Genomic DNA, 17,361 nt, shown 5'->3' with positions numbered 1-17,361 from the left:
TGATGGACCATTGTTGCATGCTTCAGTCTGTTTTTAGTCTATTGCTGGCTTTAATTTTTTTAATGTTTTCAACCGTTGTTAATTGTTTTCATCAATAATTTCATTGTTTTATCTTATTTGTAAACCACTTTGAGTTTGTTTGGGGGGTTTTTTACAACCAAATGGCGTATAAATTTTAAGCATGTAAAGGTAAAGGTACCCCTGCCCGTACGGGCCAGTCGTGACCGACTCTAGGGTTGTGCGCCCATCTCGCTTAAGAGGCCGGGAGCCAGCGCTGTCCGGAGACACTTCCGGGTCACGTGGCCAGCATGACGAAGCTGCTCTGGCGAGCCTGCACCAGCGCAGCACACGGAAACGCCGTTTACCTTCCCGCTATAAAGCGGTACCTATTTATCTACTTGCACTTAAAAGTGCTTTCGAACTGCTAGGTGGGCAGGAGCTGGGACCGAAAGACGGGAGCTCACCCCGCCGCGGGGATTCGAACCACCGACCATACAATCGGCAAGTCCTAGGCGCTGAGGTTTTACCCACAGCGCCACCCGCGTCCCATTTAAGCATGTACACACACATAAGTTTTTATGTGCATTACGAAGCACAACGGAAGAGGTCTCTGCCCCACGTGACTTACAAACCTACGAATCCATCACAGAATTCTCACGCAGCTACAGTTTCAGGGGTGAGAACAGTGTATGGGGAATCCATTTCAGCTTAATCGGTTTCAAGCATGTGTAGTCTAAATGTGTCCCCCTGAACAGGGCTTTTATTTAAAGAGCTTCTCTTTTTATTTATAGCATTTTGAAAATATGTGTGTGCGAATACACAAACACACACAAACTGTTCCCTGTCTGATCTCTTTCGTAGTTAAAATAAGATCACTTTTGATGCAGAGATGTAGCCAGGCGCACACATCTTTTATAAGGGGGAAAGAAAATTATGTAAGATTCATCATGGGATTCGTTTTTTTTAAGCCATCAAAAAGCAGAGAGGGGGAGAAGACTTACTTCTTTTTTTGCAGAAATTCATGCAAATTATTTTCTTTTGTCACAGAGATAAAAGCCATCACTGTCTTGTTGTGGAAAACCTCACACAGGAGTTTGCAACACACAAGGGACGATCAAACAGCAGATTCCAGCATAAAGGTTAATAGAAACCTCAATATGTGTTCTTAAAGATTCTGACTTCAAAACCCTTCTGCCTGTGGATGCGAGGAAGCGATTTTCACTTCAGAGCCCAAATCCCTGAAGCTGTTTGTCCGTAATATCAGCACAAGGCAACAGGAGTGCAGTGTCCACTCTCTGACATGTTCCCAAGCACAGCTCATAGTCTTCTTTCCTGTCCCTAGGAAACATTCCAGGACTGATTCTTCCCCCTCAGTCACATCACAGCAGCTCAGCAAATAGTGGGCAAGAGGAAATGGGCATTTAAAAAATAAATTTTTTTTTAAATTAGTCATGAAAAAGAAGAAAAGAAAAAATAAACAATTTCACAACTCTTAAACTATCTTATACATAAGTATATGTTAAAGGTAAAGCTAAAGGGAGCCCTGACCATTAGGTCCAGTCGTGGCCGACTCTGGGGTTCCGGCGCTCATCTCGCTTTACTGGCCGAGGGAGCCGGTGTACAGCTTCCGGGTCAGGTGGCCAGCATGACTAAGCCACTTCTGGCGAACCAGAGCAGCGCACGGAAACGCCGTTTACCATCCCGCCAGAGTGGTACCTATTTATCTACTTGCACTTTGACATGCTTTCAAACTGCTAGGTTGGCAGGAGCAGCGACCGAGCAACGGGAGCTCACCCTGTCACGGGGATTCGAACCACCGACGTTCTGATCGGCAAGTCCTAGGCTCTGTGGTTTAACCCACAGCGCCACCCGCGTCCTCGTCCTAAGTATATGTTAACCAAACTTAAAAATGAAAATATACAGAAAAAGTGGAATAATAAAAAAGAAATGAACATAAGGGTACATCTGTGTGACTTCCCTCCACCTCAATTCGACTTTCTTTATGTATTAGAATCTTATTATCATTGTGCACTGAAATGGGCATTTTTAGTGTGTCATAAAAACCTAATACGAGCCTGTTGGGTCAGGACAATGGCCCATCTAGTCCAGCAGCCTCTTCTCACTGAGGCCAACCAGATGCCTGTGGGAAACCCGAAAGCAGGATTTGAACACATGACCCTCTCCCCGCCTGCAGTTTCCATCAACTGGTATTCAGAAGCATCATTGCCTCTGTCCACGGAATAATAATAATAATAATTTATTATTTATACCCCGCCCATCTGGCTGAGTTTCTCCAGCCACTCTGGGCAGCTCCCAATCGAGTGTTAAAAACAATACAGTGGTACCTCAGGTTAAGTACATAAGTCGTTCCGGAGGTCCGTACTTAACCTGAAACTGTTCTTAACCTGAAGCACCACTTTAGCTAATGGGGCCTCCTGCTGCTGCCGCGCCACCGGAGCACGATTTCTGTTCTCATCCTGAAGCAAAGTTCTTAACCTGAAGCACTATTTCTGGGTTAGCGGAGTCTGTAACCTGAAGCGTATGTAACTTGAAGCGTATGTAACCCAAGGTACCACTGTACAGCATTAAATATTAAAAACTTCCCTAAACAGGGCTGCCTTCAGATGTCTTTTAAAAATGAGATAGCTGCTTATTTCTTTCACATCTGAAGGGACGGCGTTCCACAGGGCAGGCACCACTGTAACCATAGCCCTGTAACCATAGCCAAAAAGCCCCTGGCTGCCTCCTCCAAGAATTTGTTTGGCACCAACTCGGGTGCTTTAAAAGAAGAACAATCACCAGTCTAACTATGGGCTAGTGCAGGGGTCTGCAACCTGCGGCTCCGGAGCCGCATGTGGCTCTTTTACATCTTTGCTGCGGCTCCGGGGCGGATACTAGCGAGGGGAGGAGGCACATTGTGCACCCCGACACTCCTCACTGTGGCGGGCGCTGTACTGGCTGTGACGTTGCATGGGGGCGGTGCGTGCGTTAGTCACGCACCATCCCGACGTCACCTTCCCGCCCGCTGTCAGATCGTGGCTCCAGAGATATATTTGTTTTAAATGTCGCAATGGTTTTGCGGCTCCCAGTTGTTGTTTTTTCTTCGGAAACGGGTCCAAGTGGCTCTTTTTGTCTTAAAGGTTGCAGACCCCTGGGCTAGTGTGAAGAAGTTTGTTTTTTTTAATCCGTCCTGCATGTTACAACTTGTCGCTGAGTTCTAGCATCACGTCACTCTGTGGCAGGCACCCCCAAACTTGGCCCTCCAGATGTTTTGGGACTACAATGCCCATCATCCCTGACCACTGGTCCTGTTAGCTAAGGATGATGGGAGTTGTAGTTCCAAAACGTTTGAGGGTGCCTGCTCTGTGGGGTCAGTGACCATCGCAAAAGCAGCAGAGCAGCGACGCCACAGGAAGCAAGATACCAGAGGGGACTTCCGTAAGTCTTGTCTTGAGCACATACACACCTTCCCACCACATTAAAGTTTGCATATGATGCATGGTTTGGCCCTCACCTAGATCTCTGCTAGCCCCTTCACAAGGAATCCACACTTTAATGTTTTTTAACGTCATACGGTTTGGTGCAGAGAAGAGGCAGAGGAAGAAGCTTACCATAGAATCTAAGGCAGATACTAAGCTGGTGATGACTTCATCTTTTTGAGAGAAGACTAAGTGCCACTGGTCAGACCTGGAGTTGTTTGGAAGCCCCTCAGACAGCTTCCCCAGCAGTGCCATAGCCACCTGGAAACCAACAAGAACGAGATCTCCGTTATTATTATTTATTTATATTTATATGGCCGCCCCTCAATAAAATTTGTAAGACACTCCATCCCATATTTTAAAAATACAGCAATTACAGCAAGAAAATCTATTTGAAGAAGAAGAACAAGATAAAACTCTTCTTCCAATGTGTAATGGTTGGGAGTTGCTCGTGCGTAAACCTTCCCTTTTGGAAGCTTGGTTGCGTAGTTTAAACCGTTCTGACTGCACAGCCCATCTCAGCGTGGCTGCCTCAGTCGCTAGCAGAATCTGTCTGTGGGCGTTTCTTAAACCTTTGCCAGCATAAAAGCTGTTTGACACCCAATCGTCTCCGCCTCTCATTGCGTGGGAGTCTCCTGCGCAGGGAGGGCGTGGGTAGTGGAGGACCAGTGCTCTCCTCACTGACTTCCAAGGAAGAATCCCGGAGCCCTTCCACCTCCTCTGCCATTTGCTCTCCTGGATCCTTGGTGTTACGCTGATTTCCTTCCCCCTCTATCAAGCTACGTCTCCCCCTTGGGCTGGTACCTTCCCCTGCAGAATCGGAGAGCCTCTCCTTCTCCTGTTGCTCTGATGTCAGTTCCCTGACACAATGGAAACAGAATAAAGACGCATGGCAATTCAGCTCAAAAATACACTAGAGAATCAGGTTTCTTTAAAAAGCAGAAGCCTAGAACTTGTTTCAAAGCACAGGCTTGTTCAAATGTCTGGTCCAATAAAATTATCTTTGTGTGGTACTGAAAGGATCCTAAGGAACGTTCCAGGTGAGCCTCTCTGGGGCAGCTATTCCATAACAATGGAGACACCAGCAATAAGACCCTCTCCGTCACATGGTGGGAGCACTCAGAGCAGGGCATCTAAATATGGCCTCGAGGTCATCTAAAGACACAATCGTTTAGCTCCTAAGCTGTTTAAGGCTCTATAGGTGAATACCAGTATTTTACACTGAGCCCAGAAACCGACTGGGATCTGGTTATAAGCACTGCAGTTATAGGAGTGAAAGGCCAAGTCCTTGCTAACGGGCTTGCGGTTGTGTTTTGAATCAAACTGCAGTTTCCAAGTCGTTTTTAAACGCAGCCCCATTTACAACATTCCCCGGTTGCGGAATGCCCTGCCGAGAAGCTTCCTAAAGACATGGGTATAGAAGAGACGGTACCTTCTCATGTTTGATGGGGAACCCTTCTGTTCACAGAATGCTCCTACGTAAGGGCTGCCAAACCTATCCATTCTCAAGGAAATCAGCCCTGCGTGCTCACTGGAAGGACAGATCCTGAAGCTGAGGCTCCAATACTTTGGCCACCTCATGAGAAGAGAAGACTCCCTGGAAAAGACCCTGATGTTGGGAAAGATGGAGGGCACAAGGAGAAGGGGACGACAGAGGACGAGATGGTTGGACAGTGTTCTTGAAGCTACAAACATGAGTCTGACCAAACTGCGGGAGGCAGTGGAAGACAGGAGTGCCTGGCGTGCTCTAGTCCATGGGGTCACGAAGAGTCGGACACGACTAAATGACTAAACAACAACAAAGGGCTGCCAGGCCAGGAGCAGCGTTAGAAATTCCACATGTGCCACGGGCGTTTTGCAACTGGCACAGGTCCAATTGCGACCCCATGGAGATCTCTGGGTGCCACTCTGGCGACGAGCAACTCCGTCTAGCTTGTCCCTCCAGCATTTTTCAGCAGGCAACCAGGAGAGTTTATTTAATGCCTTTACAGTGGTACCTCAGGTTAAGTACTTAATTCGTTCCGGAGGTCCGTACTTAACCTGAAACTGTTCTTAACCTGAAGCACCACTTTAGCTAATGGGCCTCCTGCTGCCGCCGGAGCACGATTTCTGTTCTTATCCTGAAGCACTATTTCTGGGTTAGCGGAGTCTGTAACCTGAAGCGTATGTAACCTGAAGTGTATGTAACCTGAGGTACCACTGTATCTCCCACCTTTTTCTCCAAGGAGTACACGGTTCACCCCCACACCTCCTCAGTTAATCCCTACAACGACCCTGTGAGGGAGGTTCAGAGGCTGACTGGCCCAAGATCACCCAGTGAGCTTCAGGACTGAGTGGGGATTTGAACCCGGCTCCCCCAGGTCCTAGTCTGACACTCTAACCACTACACCACATGGCTTCCTAGAGTACTTCTGCTATGGGGCAGCTCTATAAATTAAGTAGGTAGCTAAATAAATACAGATGTACCTTGGAAGTCAAACAGAATCCGTTCTGGAAGTCAATTCAACTTCCAAAACGTTTGACTTCCAAGGTGCAGCTTCCGATTGGCTGCAGGAGCGTCCTGCAGCCAATTGGAAGACATGCCGGACATTCGGCTTCTGAAAATCATTCGAAAACCAGAACAATCACTTCTGGTTTTCAATCGTTCAGGAGTCGAAACATTTGATTCTACAGGCGTTCAGTTTCTGAGGTTTCACGGTATGGGGAAAGCAAAATGTCACTTAGAGAAGGATCTGAAATGTTTTCCTTGAAGCTTGAATTTGTTTTATTCTGGGTTGTTTTATTGGATGTGTTAATGTGTTTTAAACCACGTGGATATTTTCCCCCCTTTGAAATATAAACCAGTGTATTATTTATTTATATATATACTTATTTAATATTAATTTCATTGTAAAAAACAAAATGGTGCCTAGACATTCCGTTGTGGCAACTGTAACCTAGGTTGAAGGTGCTGTTTGGCGATTAGCTCATATATCTGAGTTTCTAACATTGTTCAGGAGCATCCCAGATCCTGCAATTTCAGGGCCCAAACCTGAAACTTAGTGATGGCCCCGCTGATGTCATGGGGTGGGCCCTGGTGATTCTTCCTTTGTGCTCCCTCCTACCACTTATTCCTGGAGACGGAGGTTAATTGGGAGAAGGGTTGGAGGCAGCTGAGGAAGGCAGGATCACTGCCCTAATCCACCTGGAGAGTCTATGCAGTAATTTGCAGTCGCTTGCAAGCTGTGCTCTTAGTCTTCATAATAAAAAAATAAATACATTTAACGCCACTCTTGCTCACCTGGTGATTCCTGCCCTCCTCCTGCCACCTGCAGAGGGACAGGCAAACCTGGAAACTTGGGGGTCTGGCAACCCTTAACCTACACATTTGGATTTTGACAACTGTTATGCACTTGGATCCTATTATTCCTCACCCCTCACCGTCTTCCTGTTTCACATCCCAAACACCTGCCTCCTGCTGCAAACGATTTTTGCGCAGTAACATTAGGTGGTTTTTTTTGTTTTGTTTTTAAAACGAAACCCTGCTTCACTTCTTCATCTTCTTTCTACAAACAGGCTTCTGTAGTTTCCTTGGCCTGGCTCTCAGGGAGGCAGTGAGAAAAGACTGTGTCTCAGTTACACCGCTGCAGGTTGTGGGTGGAGGGCTGCTATTACAAAACGCTCCGTCTCGATAAGGGGGAGGGATTCCTCCAACACAGAGAATAGCAGAAGGATGGGGTGGGGAATAGAGGGGAGGAATGACTAGAATAGAATAGGGGTGGATGGGTCAGTCTATTTCCGGACCATATCAGTTTTCTGTGTGTTCATTCATAAGTCTATTCCATCTGCTTCCCTATCCACTTGTGATTTCTTTTTCTGAAAAAGATGCATCTTAAAAATACGTACAGGGCCGTCTTTCCCATAGGGCTTAGTGGTGTGTTGCGCCAGGGCGCCGGCCTCTCAGGGCACCCCAGCAAGTGGGGGAGTTGCACAGCTTTGCTGGCGGCCTCCCCTTTCCCTGCACGCACGCCAGTTGCGCCCCACCAACCATAAGGCTGGCGGGTGTACAGCTTCCCTCCCAAGCCTCTGCGGGGATTGCTCTCCCCATGGCTGGCAGTGCGCAGCTACAGCCACCCCAACACTACCCGTGGTAATTTGGGGGCTCTGGGCAGATATTTGCACCCTGGCACTGCATCTGCTAAAGACGGCCCTGAGTACGTATTTCTGAACGCATTTTATCATTAAGAAATATTTTTGGGGTGCCAAAAACTGAATCTCAGCCGTTTTTAAAACCTCAGGAGAGCTGCATCCCAATTTTAAAAAAATTGTATACCACTTCTCATATTGGGGTTGTTTTTTTAAAAACAAAAACATAAACAGAGCGGTTTACAGCAACCATACATACAATAAAAACCACACAAAAATTCAAATTTAAAAATTACTGCAAATCAGGTTGGTGTTGCTTTACAAAATCTTTCGAGCATCCCTGGGCGAAGATGCAGGACTCCACAAATGATATCGACGTGATGTCACTGTCGAAAACCTTTTCATCCCCCTGCCCCCACCTCCTTGGGCTACTAAGCTCCATCAACTGCTGTGAAATTTATTTATTTATTTGTTGTGTTTATACCCCAGACACAGTTCTGCCCCATCCCCATTTTATCCCCTCAACAGCTCTGTGAGGTAGGCTAGGGTAAGAGAATGTGACTAGCCCAAGGTCACCCAGTGAGCTTCATGGCTGAGCAGGGATTTGAACTCTGGTCCTCCAAGGGACATGGGTGGCGCTGTGGGTTAAACCACAGAGCCTAGGACTTGCCGATCAGAAGGTTGGCTGTTTGAATCCCCGCAACGGGGTGAGCTCCTATTGCTCGGTCCCTGCTCCTGCCAACCTAGCATTTCGAAAGCATGTCAAAGTGCAAGTAGATAAATAGGTACCGCTCCGGCGGGAAGGTAAACGGCATTTCCGTGCGCTGTTCTGGTTCGCCAGAAGCGGCTTAGTCATGCTGGCCACATGACCCGGAAGCTGTATGCTGGCTCCCTCGGCCAATAAAGCGAGATGAGCGCCGCAACCCCAGAGTCGGCCACAAGTGGACCTAATGGTCAGGGGTCCCTTTACCTTTACCTCCAAGGTCCTAGTCTGACACTCTGACCACTGCACCACACTGGCTCTCGTTTTGCAACAACTCTTCCCCCCCGCCATGGATGTGTGTTCCCTGTCACAGTGCTACTATTCCCAGAGCGGTCTAACAACCAACCGCTCTTCACAGAGGGACCTCCAGGAACTGTAGCTCTGTGAGGGGAACAGGGGTCTCCTAACGACTCTCAGCACCCATAACAAACTACAGCTCCCAGAATGCTTTGGGGGAAGCCGTGAGGGCTTAAAGTGGTGTCGTATGCGAATGTAGTCCTTGTGGGAGCAAACGCCACTGCTAAAAGGGAGTGGCAATGAAGATGGCCATCACTCACAGTTGTGGGGGTGGGCAGGGGAACAGAGACAGAAAGCCTCTAATGGAGGAGAGGAGGAGGAATTGTTGAGTCTGGGAGCGCCTGTCTGGAGAATAAGAATGAAGCCAGCTCGGTTTAACTCAATTTGCTAAGCAGACAAAAAGATTCCTCAAGGCTCTGTGGGGGTCTGGGAGCAAACTTCTTCTCCCCAACGTGTAAGGATGGATGCAAAACACGACTGGCAGAGGAAAGAAATGAGGAAGGAGATGGGGGGCGTTTTAAATGGGTTGGCCAATGCCTTAAATATATATATCATAATTAAATATTTTCTTCTAATGAGCAATTGCTAAGAGCAAGCTTGGATGCAGATATTGACTCTGAGCAAAACTGCCGCACTCACAAGGAACATACAAAGGCCCATCTAGACATAGAATCCAAACCCTCCAAGTATCCCAGGGACAGTCCCAGATTTACAGAAGCCATCCTGGTGTCTGATTTAAACCTGGAATGTCCCGCTTTTCCTTAGGACATCCCTATTATCATCAGATATATGTTGGAGGGTATAGAGTTATGTGACCCCCGAGCCAAGGAGATAAGTAACTATGCAACCTTTAAAAGACATCTGAAGGCAGACCTACATAAGGACTTTTAAAATGTTTAATGTTTTATTATGTTTTTATATATGTTGGAAGCTGTCCAGAGTGGCTGGGACAACCCAGTCAGAGGGGCGGGGTCTAAACAATAAAATTATTATTAATAATATGGAATAGTCTAACAGAGTTGCTGTAATGGTTCTAGGGGTTGCTCGTGCGTAAATCGGCGCCACACCTGGGTGGGTTGCCTGGGTGAACCCTTTCTGTCTGGACAGCCATTCACCCATGGCTGTCTCAATCATTGGCAGAATCCGTCAGTGGGCGTTTCTTGAACTTCTTCCAGCAAAGAAGCTCTTTGACGCCTAGTCTCCCTGCGCGGAAGCCTTCTGCGCAGGGAGGGTGTGGGCAGCGGAGGACCTGTGCTCTCCTCGCTGGTCTCCGGCGAAGAGTCATGGAGCCACCTCGCCGATTCCATCTGCCCCCCTTTTCCACTGGTGCTACGCTGATTCCCTTCCCCAGAAGATGTGCTGCTTCTCTCCCTCCCGGGACGCTCTCCGGAATCCCTCTGGAGCCCTCCCTCTCCCTCTGGCTCCGATGGCAGTTCCCTGACAGTTGCCATATTTTGAAGAGCAAAGAAGAGGACACATATGCCAACTTCTGCTTTTAACCATGGATCACTATGATGACTCTACCCATGAATAAAGAGTACATGTCCCAGAAAAAGAGGACCTATGGCAACCTTAGAATTGGACATCCCTATTCTCATCAGAGAAATGTTGGAGGGTATGAGAATCCTAGAGGTAGAACAAGAAAGAGCTAAGTTTATTATAGGAAATACAAGGCTTGATAGAAAAATAACCTTGTCCTATCCAATCTGAAGATGCAAAGAACCACGGGGGAAATTTATAATTTATCTTAAAAACCATTGTAAACAGTTAAAATCGTTAGTAGGATTGGAATAACACTTGCAGTTTAATGGTGAATTTTGGTCACAATGGAGAGGTAAAAGATTTGCATTATTATAAAAGACGCAGGAGGAAATGATTAACAATAGGACCCACAAAGGGGAGGAGGGAAGTTCGGGAGATTCTCTGGAATCTTGTTTCTATGTTGCATGTTGGATATGACTGTAAAATTTTAATCTGAAAAACCAAATGAATAAATTTATCTATATAAAAAAGAAGATGCAAAGAACCATGCTTGCTTTTTCATCTTTGCAAGAGAGAGAGAGAGAGACTCAGCAGCCTGACTCAGCACTAAGACTTCATCCGTAGTGAAGAAAAAGAAGAGTTTGGATTTGATACCCTGCTTTATCACTACCCGAAGGAGTCTCAAAGCGGCTAACATTCTCCTTTCCCTTCCTCCCCCACAACAAACACTCTGTGAGGTGAGTGGGGCTGAGAGACTTCAGAGAAGTGTGACTAGCCCAAGGTCACCCAGTAGCTGCATGTGGAGAAGCGGGGAAGCGAACCCAGTTCACCAGATTACAAATCTACTGCTCTTAACCACTACACCACACTGGTGTAGGCTGCAGTGAAGGCTCCAGCTCAGCAGTAGAGAACATAAGTCAACCCTGCTGGATGAGGCCAGGGGCTCATTGAGTCCAGTGTCCTGTTCTCACAGCTGCCAACTAGATGAACCTATGGAAAACCCTGCAAGCAGGACCTGACAGCAGTAACGTTCTCCCCTCCTGCGGTTTCCAGCAACTGACATTCGCCTCGAGCTCCTTAGAGAAAAAGGTGGGGTACAGATGCAATAAATCTATAATAAAATAAGGCAGAGCAGGAGAGAAAAAATGCACCGTTCACCCTACTTAGGCTGAGTTTCAGTAAAAGACGAGGACTAGCTAAAGGAGGAAGGCTTGCTTCTGAGGCCATCAGACTTAGTAGCCACTGAGCAGAAAAAGGAATGCAGGTTCAGTCTTTGGCTTCTCCAGATAGGCTTGGGAAGGACTCCTGCCTGAAAACCTGGAAATTTGCTCTCTAGGTGGAGCTGGGAACCACTTTTCTCTGCCTGAAACCCTGAAGATTTGCTGCAAGTCAGTGGAAACAGCACTGGGCAGGGCAGGCCAAATGGTCTTGACTCTGGAGAAGACTGTGCAAGGTGCCGTCATGAAGCAAATGGATTTTTGCCGATCCGGTGAGCAAAATCCTTCACCACTGTCCTGTTCTGGTGGCTCACAGCCAAAGGCAGAGATTCTGGAATGCAGAGAAAGCAACGTGACCTGGTTTTTGACGGTTGCGGACAGATTTGCAGGGAAACCAGTGGAAGGGAGAGAGAAGAGGAAGCATATGGAAGTAGGAGGAGGAGGGGGCAGGTTGAGGGTGCGTTCGGGGCATGGGGAGCACAACAAGAGGAGCGTTTGCCTTCCTTGGGAGAAAGTTCAGCTTTGTTTTGCAATGTCTCCAAGTGCTTCACCAGGTCCAAGCTTTTACCATGGCCACTTTTTATTTACTTTTGAGAACGGCAGGTCTCTAGTCCTTATGACGGGAGCTTGGGATGCAAAAGGATGTGTGGCAATGCCTGATGAATTCAGAAGCAGTGGAGAGAAGGGTGTTGATCAGCTCCAAAAGTCTGAAAAAATTGGGATTCTGTTTAGGGTTGCCAAATTTCAAAAAGTGAAAATCTGGACACAAAAGTTGTTGAGCTTTTTCTACAAGATCTCAAAAAAACAAAGAAGATTTTGAGCTATTTTAAAGGAAATTCACCAAAATCTACACTTCCGACTTGGGTTGCCATACGTCTGGATTTTCCCGGACATTTAAGCGATTCCCGCCCGGACGCTGTTTCCAATGGCTGTATCCTGGCAATGTCTGGAAAATTATGGCCGTATGGCAACCCTAATTCTATTGCCATCTTTGCACCTGCTCAATTCACATTTTTATAAAGCTTGACGATCCTGAAAGACCTACATTGGCTCCCAGTAGGTTTCCGAGCACAATTCAAAGTGTTGGTGCTGACCTTTAAAGCCCTAAACGGCCTCGGCCCAGTATACCTGAAGGAGCGTCTCCACCCCCATCATTCAGCCCGGACACTGAGGTCCAGCTCTGAGGGCCTTCTGGCAGTTCTCTCCCTGTGAGAAGTGAGGTTACAGGGAACCAGGCAGAGGGCCTTCTCGGTTGTGGCACCTGCCCTGCTACTGGATCTCTTGCTTGGGCCAAACCTGACTTGGACAGCTCTGGCTTTGCGTGTCGCCTGACCCTTTGCTGAGCACTCTGCTTGCTTGGACTCTGACCAGTCCTGAATGCTGCTTTGGTTGCTGCCCACATTGGCATTGCTGCTGGCTGTTCAGGTGCCCAGTGAGGACAGAACAGTCAGGGAGGATGGGAATTATACATCCAGGATGGAGAGCTAGATCAGGGAAGGCTGGATCTGCCCAACTCTTTGTCAACATCAGTGACAGAGAGCTTTGCTCTGGCCCAACCTTTCTGCTCCATTTGGTGCTCATCTCAATAGCTTCAACTCTTCAGGTGAACAAGGCAGCAAGGCAAGAACTGAAATGGAGGACTTCCGGTCGGTGCCAGCGCTTAATGGCGGTCCTAGCCCCGAGCTCCGGGGAAGGACTGCTTCGCAAGTTCGGGTCTTACCTGCTACGGCAAGCGGGGGACCCCTAAAATCCCAGGCGCTGAAGCCTGAGAACAAGGAGACTCGGTGGGCACCTTTGCGCCCCCCGGTACCGTGAAAGCGACACCGGGAGCGAGCGCGGTGCTGAGAGTCGCTACCCAGCCTGCGAAGTGAAGCCGCGTCGCCATTAGCGGAGAGCGCCGATTCCTTCCTGAAAAGAAAATTCGGACTGAATTCCCGTGAGTAAGACTTGAAAAATAACTGGGACCCTCTAAACTTTAAAATTTGAACTAAAAACGGGGGAGATCTAAACAAAGGAAGTCTGCCTCCCCCCGACTGCATGAAAGTGAAAGCAACGGAGCTCTAAACTTGCATCCGTTTAAACCAGCTCTTTAATCAGCTAAACCGGACATTTGGACCTTTGATCTCCCCTCTAGCTAGCAGGGCAGAGGGGAGGTGAATTGGACTAATAATTGCATGATCTATTGGAAGTTAAAAATTTCTGCCGTCTCACCCATCTGAAAGCATGAAACGGTCTGCGTTTTTTTTTTTAGCACACTGAACTGACTTTTCCCTGTAGAGTGATATCTTGATACAAAGTTCCCACAGTGTCTGGCTACTCTGTAGTATAAGAAGAAATAATACAAACTGGATAACTGTGGCAGCTTAAAGCTACAAGCTTTCTAGCAATATTGATTTGGACTGTGTTAAGCTCTTGTTTTGTATTCTGGACAATCTCCCCTGTTTTTTGTATTTGGAACATTGTTCTATGGCCATTTTGATTTGCTCCCTCTAGAGGATAAAGTAAAGTTTGCCACAGCTTGACAGTGGAACTTTCCAAGGGAGAAAATTCCCGTGGGAAGTGACCTTGACATGAGTGGCCCACAAGAAGAGATAGTCACAAGAGCTAAGACCAAGCACCATCAGCAACAACAACAGCTGCAGCAACAACAGGCAAAGAAAAGAGGATCAATTTCAGGCCCAACAACTGGAGCAGCAGGAACAACAGGACAAGATAAAGGGACAGCCGTCTCTATGGAAGCTGTGACAGATGCGCTGCTTAAGATCAACCAAACTTTGGAGTCTTTAACAAAACAGACCTCAGAGAACACACTAAAATTAGCAGAAATTTCAGTAAGATTAAACCAGAATACAGAATCTATAAATAAACTGGTGGAGGAAAATGCCACTACGCGTCAAATTGCGGAAGATGCCAAGGCTACGGCGGGAGAGACACAGGAGAAATTAGAGCCGATTGCCAAGAAGGTCTATGAGCATGACTCAACTTTGGCCTTGTGGGACTTACAGAGGAAAGAGAGAAACTTAAAATTAAGACTGATCCCGGAGAACGAAAGAGACAACCTTGTGGAATATCTGACACGGGAGTTTGTGGATTGCTGGGACCTTGAGGAAGACGAATTCAAAATTACGACTGCTTTTAGATTGGGAAAAAAGCAAGACAGAAAGACCCCGAGAGACTGTTTGATCACATTCAGATCCAAGGAGGAAAGAGACAAAATATTAAGACTACACTTTGAAAAGGCCTTGCAAATTGGAAATTCAGCTGCACAGTTCTTCAAAGACATCCCAAAACATATTTTGGATTTAAGAAACTTCTACAAGGACTTAGCTCTTCTGCTAAAGAAAAATTCCATCCGTTTCAGGTGGGAGTTCCCACAAGGACTGTCATTTGACTACAAGTTAAAGAAGGTAAAAATAAAGACAATTCAAGATAAAGAAAAATTTTTGGCAAGATATCAGGAGGAGCTACAGAAGGGGATTGTGGACGTACTTGGAGAACAGAGGAGAGCACTGGAGATCCTGAATCTCTCGACTGGACAAAAACCACCACCATCAGAAGAAGAGCAACAACTTGGAGCTGTTGGAGGAGCCTTAGAAAAATAACAAGATGGCTCTGCAATTCCTTAGTTGGAATTGTAATGGACTCAATGTGCCTTTGAGGAGAAGACAAGTATTTCACATACTGAATAGAGAACAATTGGACTTGATATGTCTACAAGAAACTCACATAACTAGAGCCCACAGGAGACTACTTATAAATAAAAGGCTAGGACAAGAATTTATCTCATCAGACAAAGTCAAGAAGAGAGGAGTTGTAATATATGTTAAGGAAAAATGGGCTCCAAAAATGATATTTAAGGATGAACAAGGGAGATATCTGGCAGTGGAAATACAAATTCAAGGAGAAAAATTTTTAGTGGTTGGAATTTATGCGCCAAATGAAGGCAAATCTGACTTCTTTAAGAGACTTCATGAAACTCTTTCTGACTATTTGGATTACAATATGATAATCATGGGAGACATGAATGGTGTGGTCTCCACCAACATGGACAAGGCACAAAGACTAACAGTTAGTAAAGAAGGGAGACTCCCTAAGACTTTTTTTGAAATGACAGAAAATATGGACTTGATAGACATATGGAGAACAAGGAACCCTCTGGAGAGAGAGGGAACCTTCTTCTCCCAAGCAATGACGACCTGGACCAGAATTGATCAAATTTGGGTTACTAGTGGAATGGCTCCAAAGATTAAGAAAGTGGAAATCTGCCCAAAAACTTGCTCCGACCATAACGCCGTGAAGATGGAGATGAAACTTACAACAACTGGTCAATTCAGATGGAGAATGAATGACACCCTCTTTCGGGACAAGGAGATTCTTATGAAGGCCCAAAAGACTTTAAAAGATTATTTCGAAATAAATATGAGGACCGACGTGGAGAAAAGAGTGATCTGGGATGCAAGTAAAGCGGTCATGAGAGGATTCTTGATTCAACAAAATTCAATAAAGAGGAAAAAACAAAACGAGAAAAAAGAGAAGCTATTGGAAATGATAAAGGAAGGAGAGAGAAAATTAAGAACAAAACCAAAATCTCAGGACATCTTAAGAGAGATCAAGTTATATCAAACACAATATATGGAATTGATGAACCAAGAGATTGAATGGAAGATAAAGCAAATGAAGCAAAAGACTTTTGAATCAGCAAATAAATGTGGCAAACTCTTGGCATGGCAATTGAAGAAAAGGCAGAAACTAAATACAGTTACAAGCCTGGAGGTGGATGGAAAGAATATATCTAAACCTAATGAAATTAGAAACTGCTTCGTAAGTTATTTCAAAAAGCTTTACACTCAAGGCCCCCAAAATGAAGAAGATATAGACAAATTCCTGGGAAAATATGGATTACAAAACATCTCTGTGAGGGTTTGATTAGCTGCTTGTGCGTGAAAACGTGCTCCCTCAGAGTTTGTGCGACCCCACAAACCTCCGTGTGTGACGGAGCTCCTCAGACATGTCTGCTCTAGTCACTAGTAGAGTCCGACAGTGGCTGTCTGCGGAAGCGTTTCCAGCAAAGAAGTTCCTTAACGGAAACGCGTCTCCTGGACTCACGGCGTGACAGTTTCCTGCGAGGTGTGGGTCTCCCTATGGGAGACTCCGATACCTCCCCACTGTTCTCGCTGGAAGCCTCCCTGAGCCCTCCCTCCTGCTCACATTCCCTCAGAGACCCACTCCTCCCCCTGCTGGTCCCTGCTTCAGCAGTTGAGTCTCTTTCATCCTGCCTGAGTCCATCCACCACCTGATGCTCTGATGGCAGTTCCCTGACATCCACCTCCCCTCCAGGGCCCCCCTCACCCCCTCCCAATTCCTCCCCCCTGGGAGGTGAAGGGCTAAAACCCCGAAACGAATCTTCCTCATCTTCTGACGTCTCGAACAATTCTCTCCATCGATCGTCGTCCTGGCCAGCTGAATCCTCCTCCTCTTCAGAATCTGGGAACCCCTCCAACTCCTCTTCCTCGTCGGTGGTGGCAAAGTATTCCCTTCGGAACCTCGCTACCGGCTGAGGTTTACGTGGGAACCTCTGATGAAAAGTCTCTATTAAAACCTCGTCATTGACATCCTCTGCCCTAACCCAGGTGTTTTCCGACTCCGGTTCCCCTTCCCACATTACCAAATACTCTACTTGATCTCCCTTCCACCTGGAATCGAGGATCTCCGCTACATGGTAGCTGTGTTCCTTCTCCTCCATTGCTGGTCCCCTAGTGACCCTCCCCTCACTGTCTCCTCTATACGGTGACAGCAACGACCTGTGAAAAACTGGGTGCAGCTTCATGTGGTTCGGTAACCGGAGCCTGAAAGCCACTGGATTGACCTGCTGTATGACTTCAAACGGACCCAGCCTTTTGGGTCTTAATTTCTTACAACCTCCTTTGAATGGCAACCCTTGGGTTGACAGCCACACCTGGTCCCCCACCCTGATGCTTTCACCTTCCCTTCTGTTTTT

The 17,361-nt window shown here is 46.8% G+C and overlaps 1 protein-coding gene across 7 annotated transcripts in view; it reads right to left on the bottom strand.

Moving 5' to 3' along the window:
- Window positions 1-17,361, bottom strand: part of GTF2IRD1 (GTF2I repeat domain containing 1) — a 1,520,245-nt gene that overhangs the window by 1,460,933 nt on the left and 41,951 nt on the right. For 5 of the 7 annotated variants that reach the window (XR_014520034.1, XM_083479619.1, XM_083479617.1 and 2 more), the window contains one exon: window positions 3,612-3,740. Coding sequence is in view for 6 of the 7 variants with exons in the window: in XM_083479619.1 (XP_083335745.1) it covers window positions 3,612-3,734 (123 nt within the window). In the remaining variant the exon portion in view is untranslated. Of the gene's footprint in view, window positions 1-3,611; window positions 3,741-6,759; window positions 6,862-8,574; window positions 8,674-17,361 lie in introns of those variants that run through there. The other 2 variants (XM_083479616.1, XM_083479615.1) reach the window with 2 other exon arrangements.

Source organism: Podarcis liolepis (genome assembly GCF_965112155.1).
Source record: "Podarcis liolepis genome assembly, chromosome: 16".
Taxonomy (NCBI): domain Eukaryota; kingdom Metazoa; phylum Chordata; class Lepidosauria; order Squamata; family Lacertidae; genus Podarcis; species Podarcis liolepis.
This window is presented reverse-complemented; position numbering and strand designations above follow the sequence as displayed.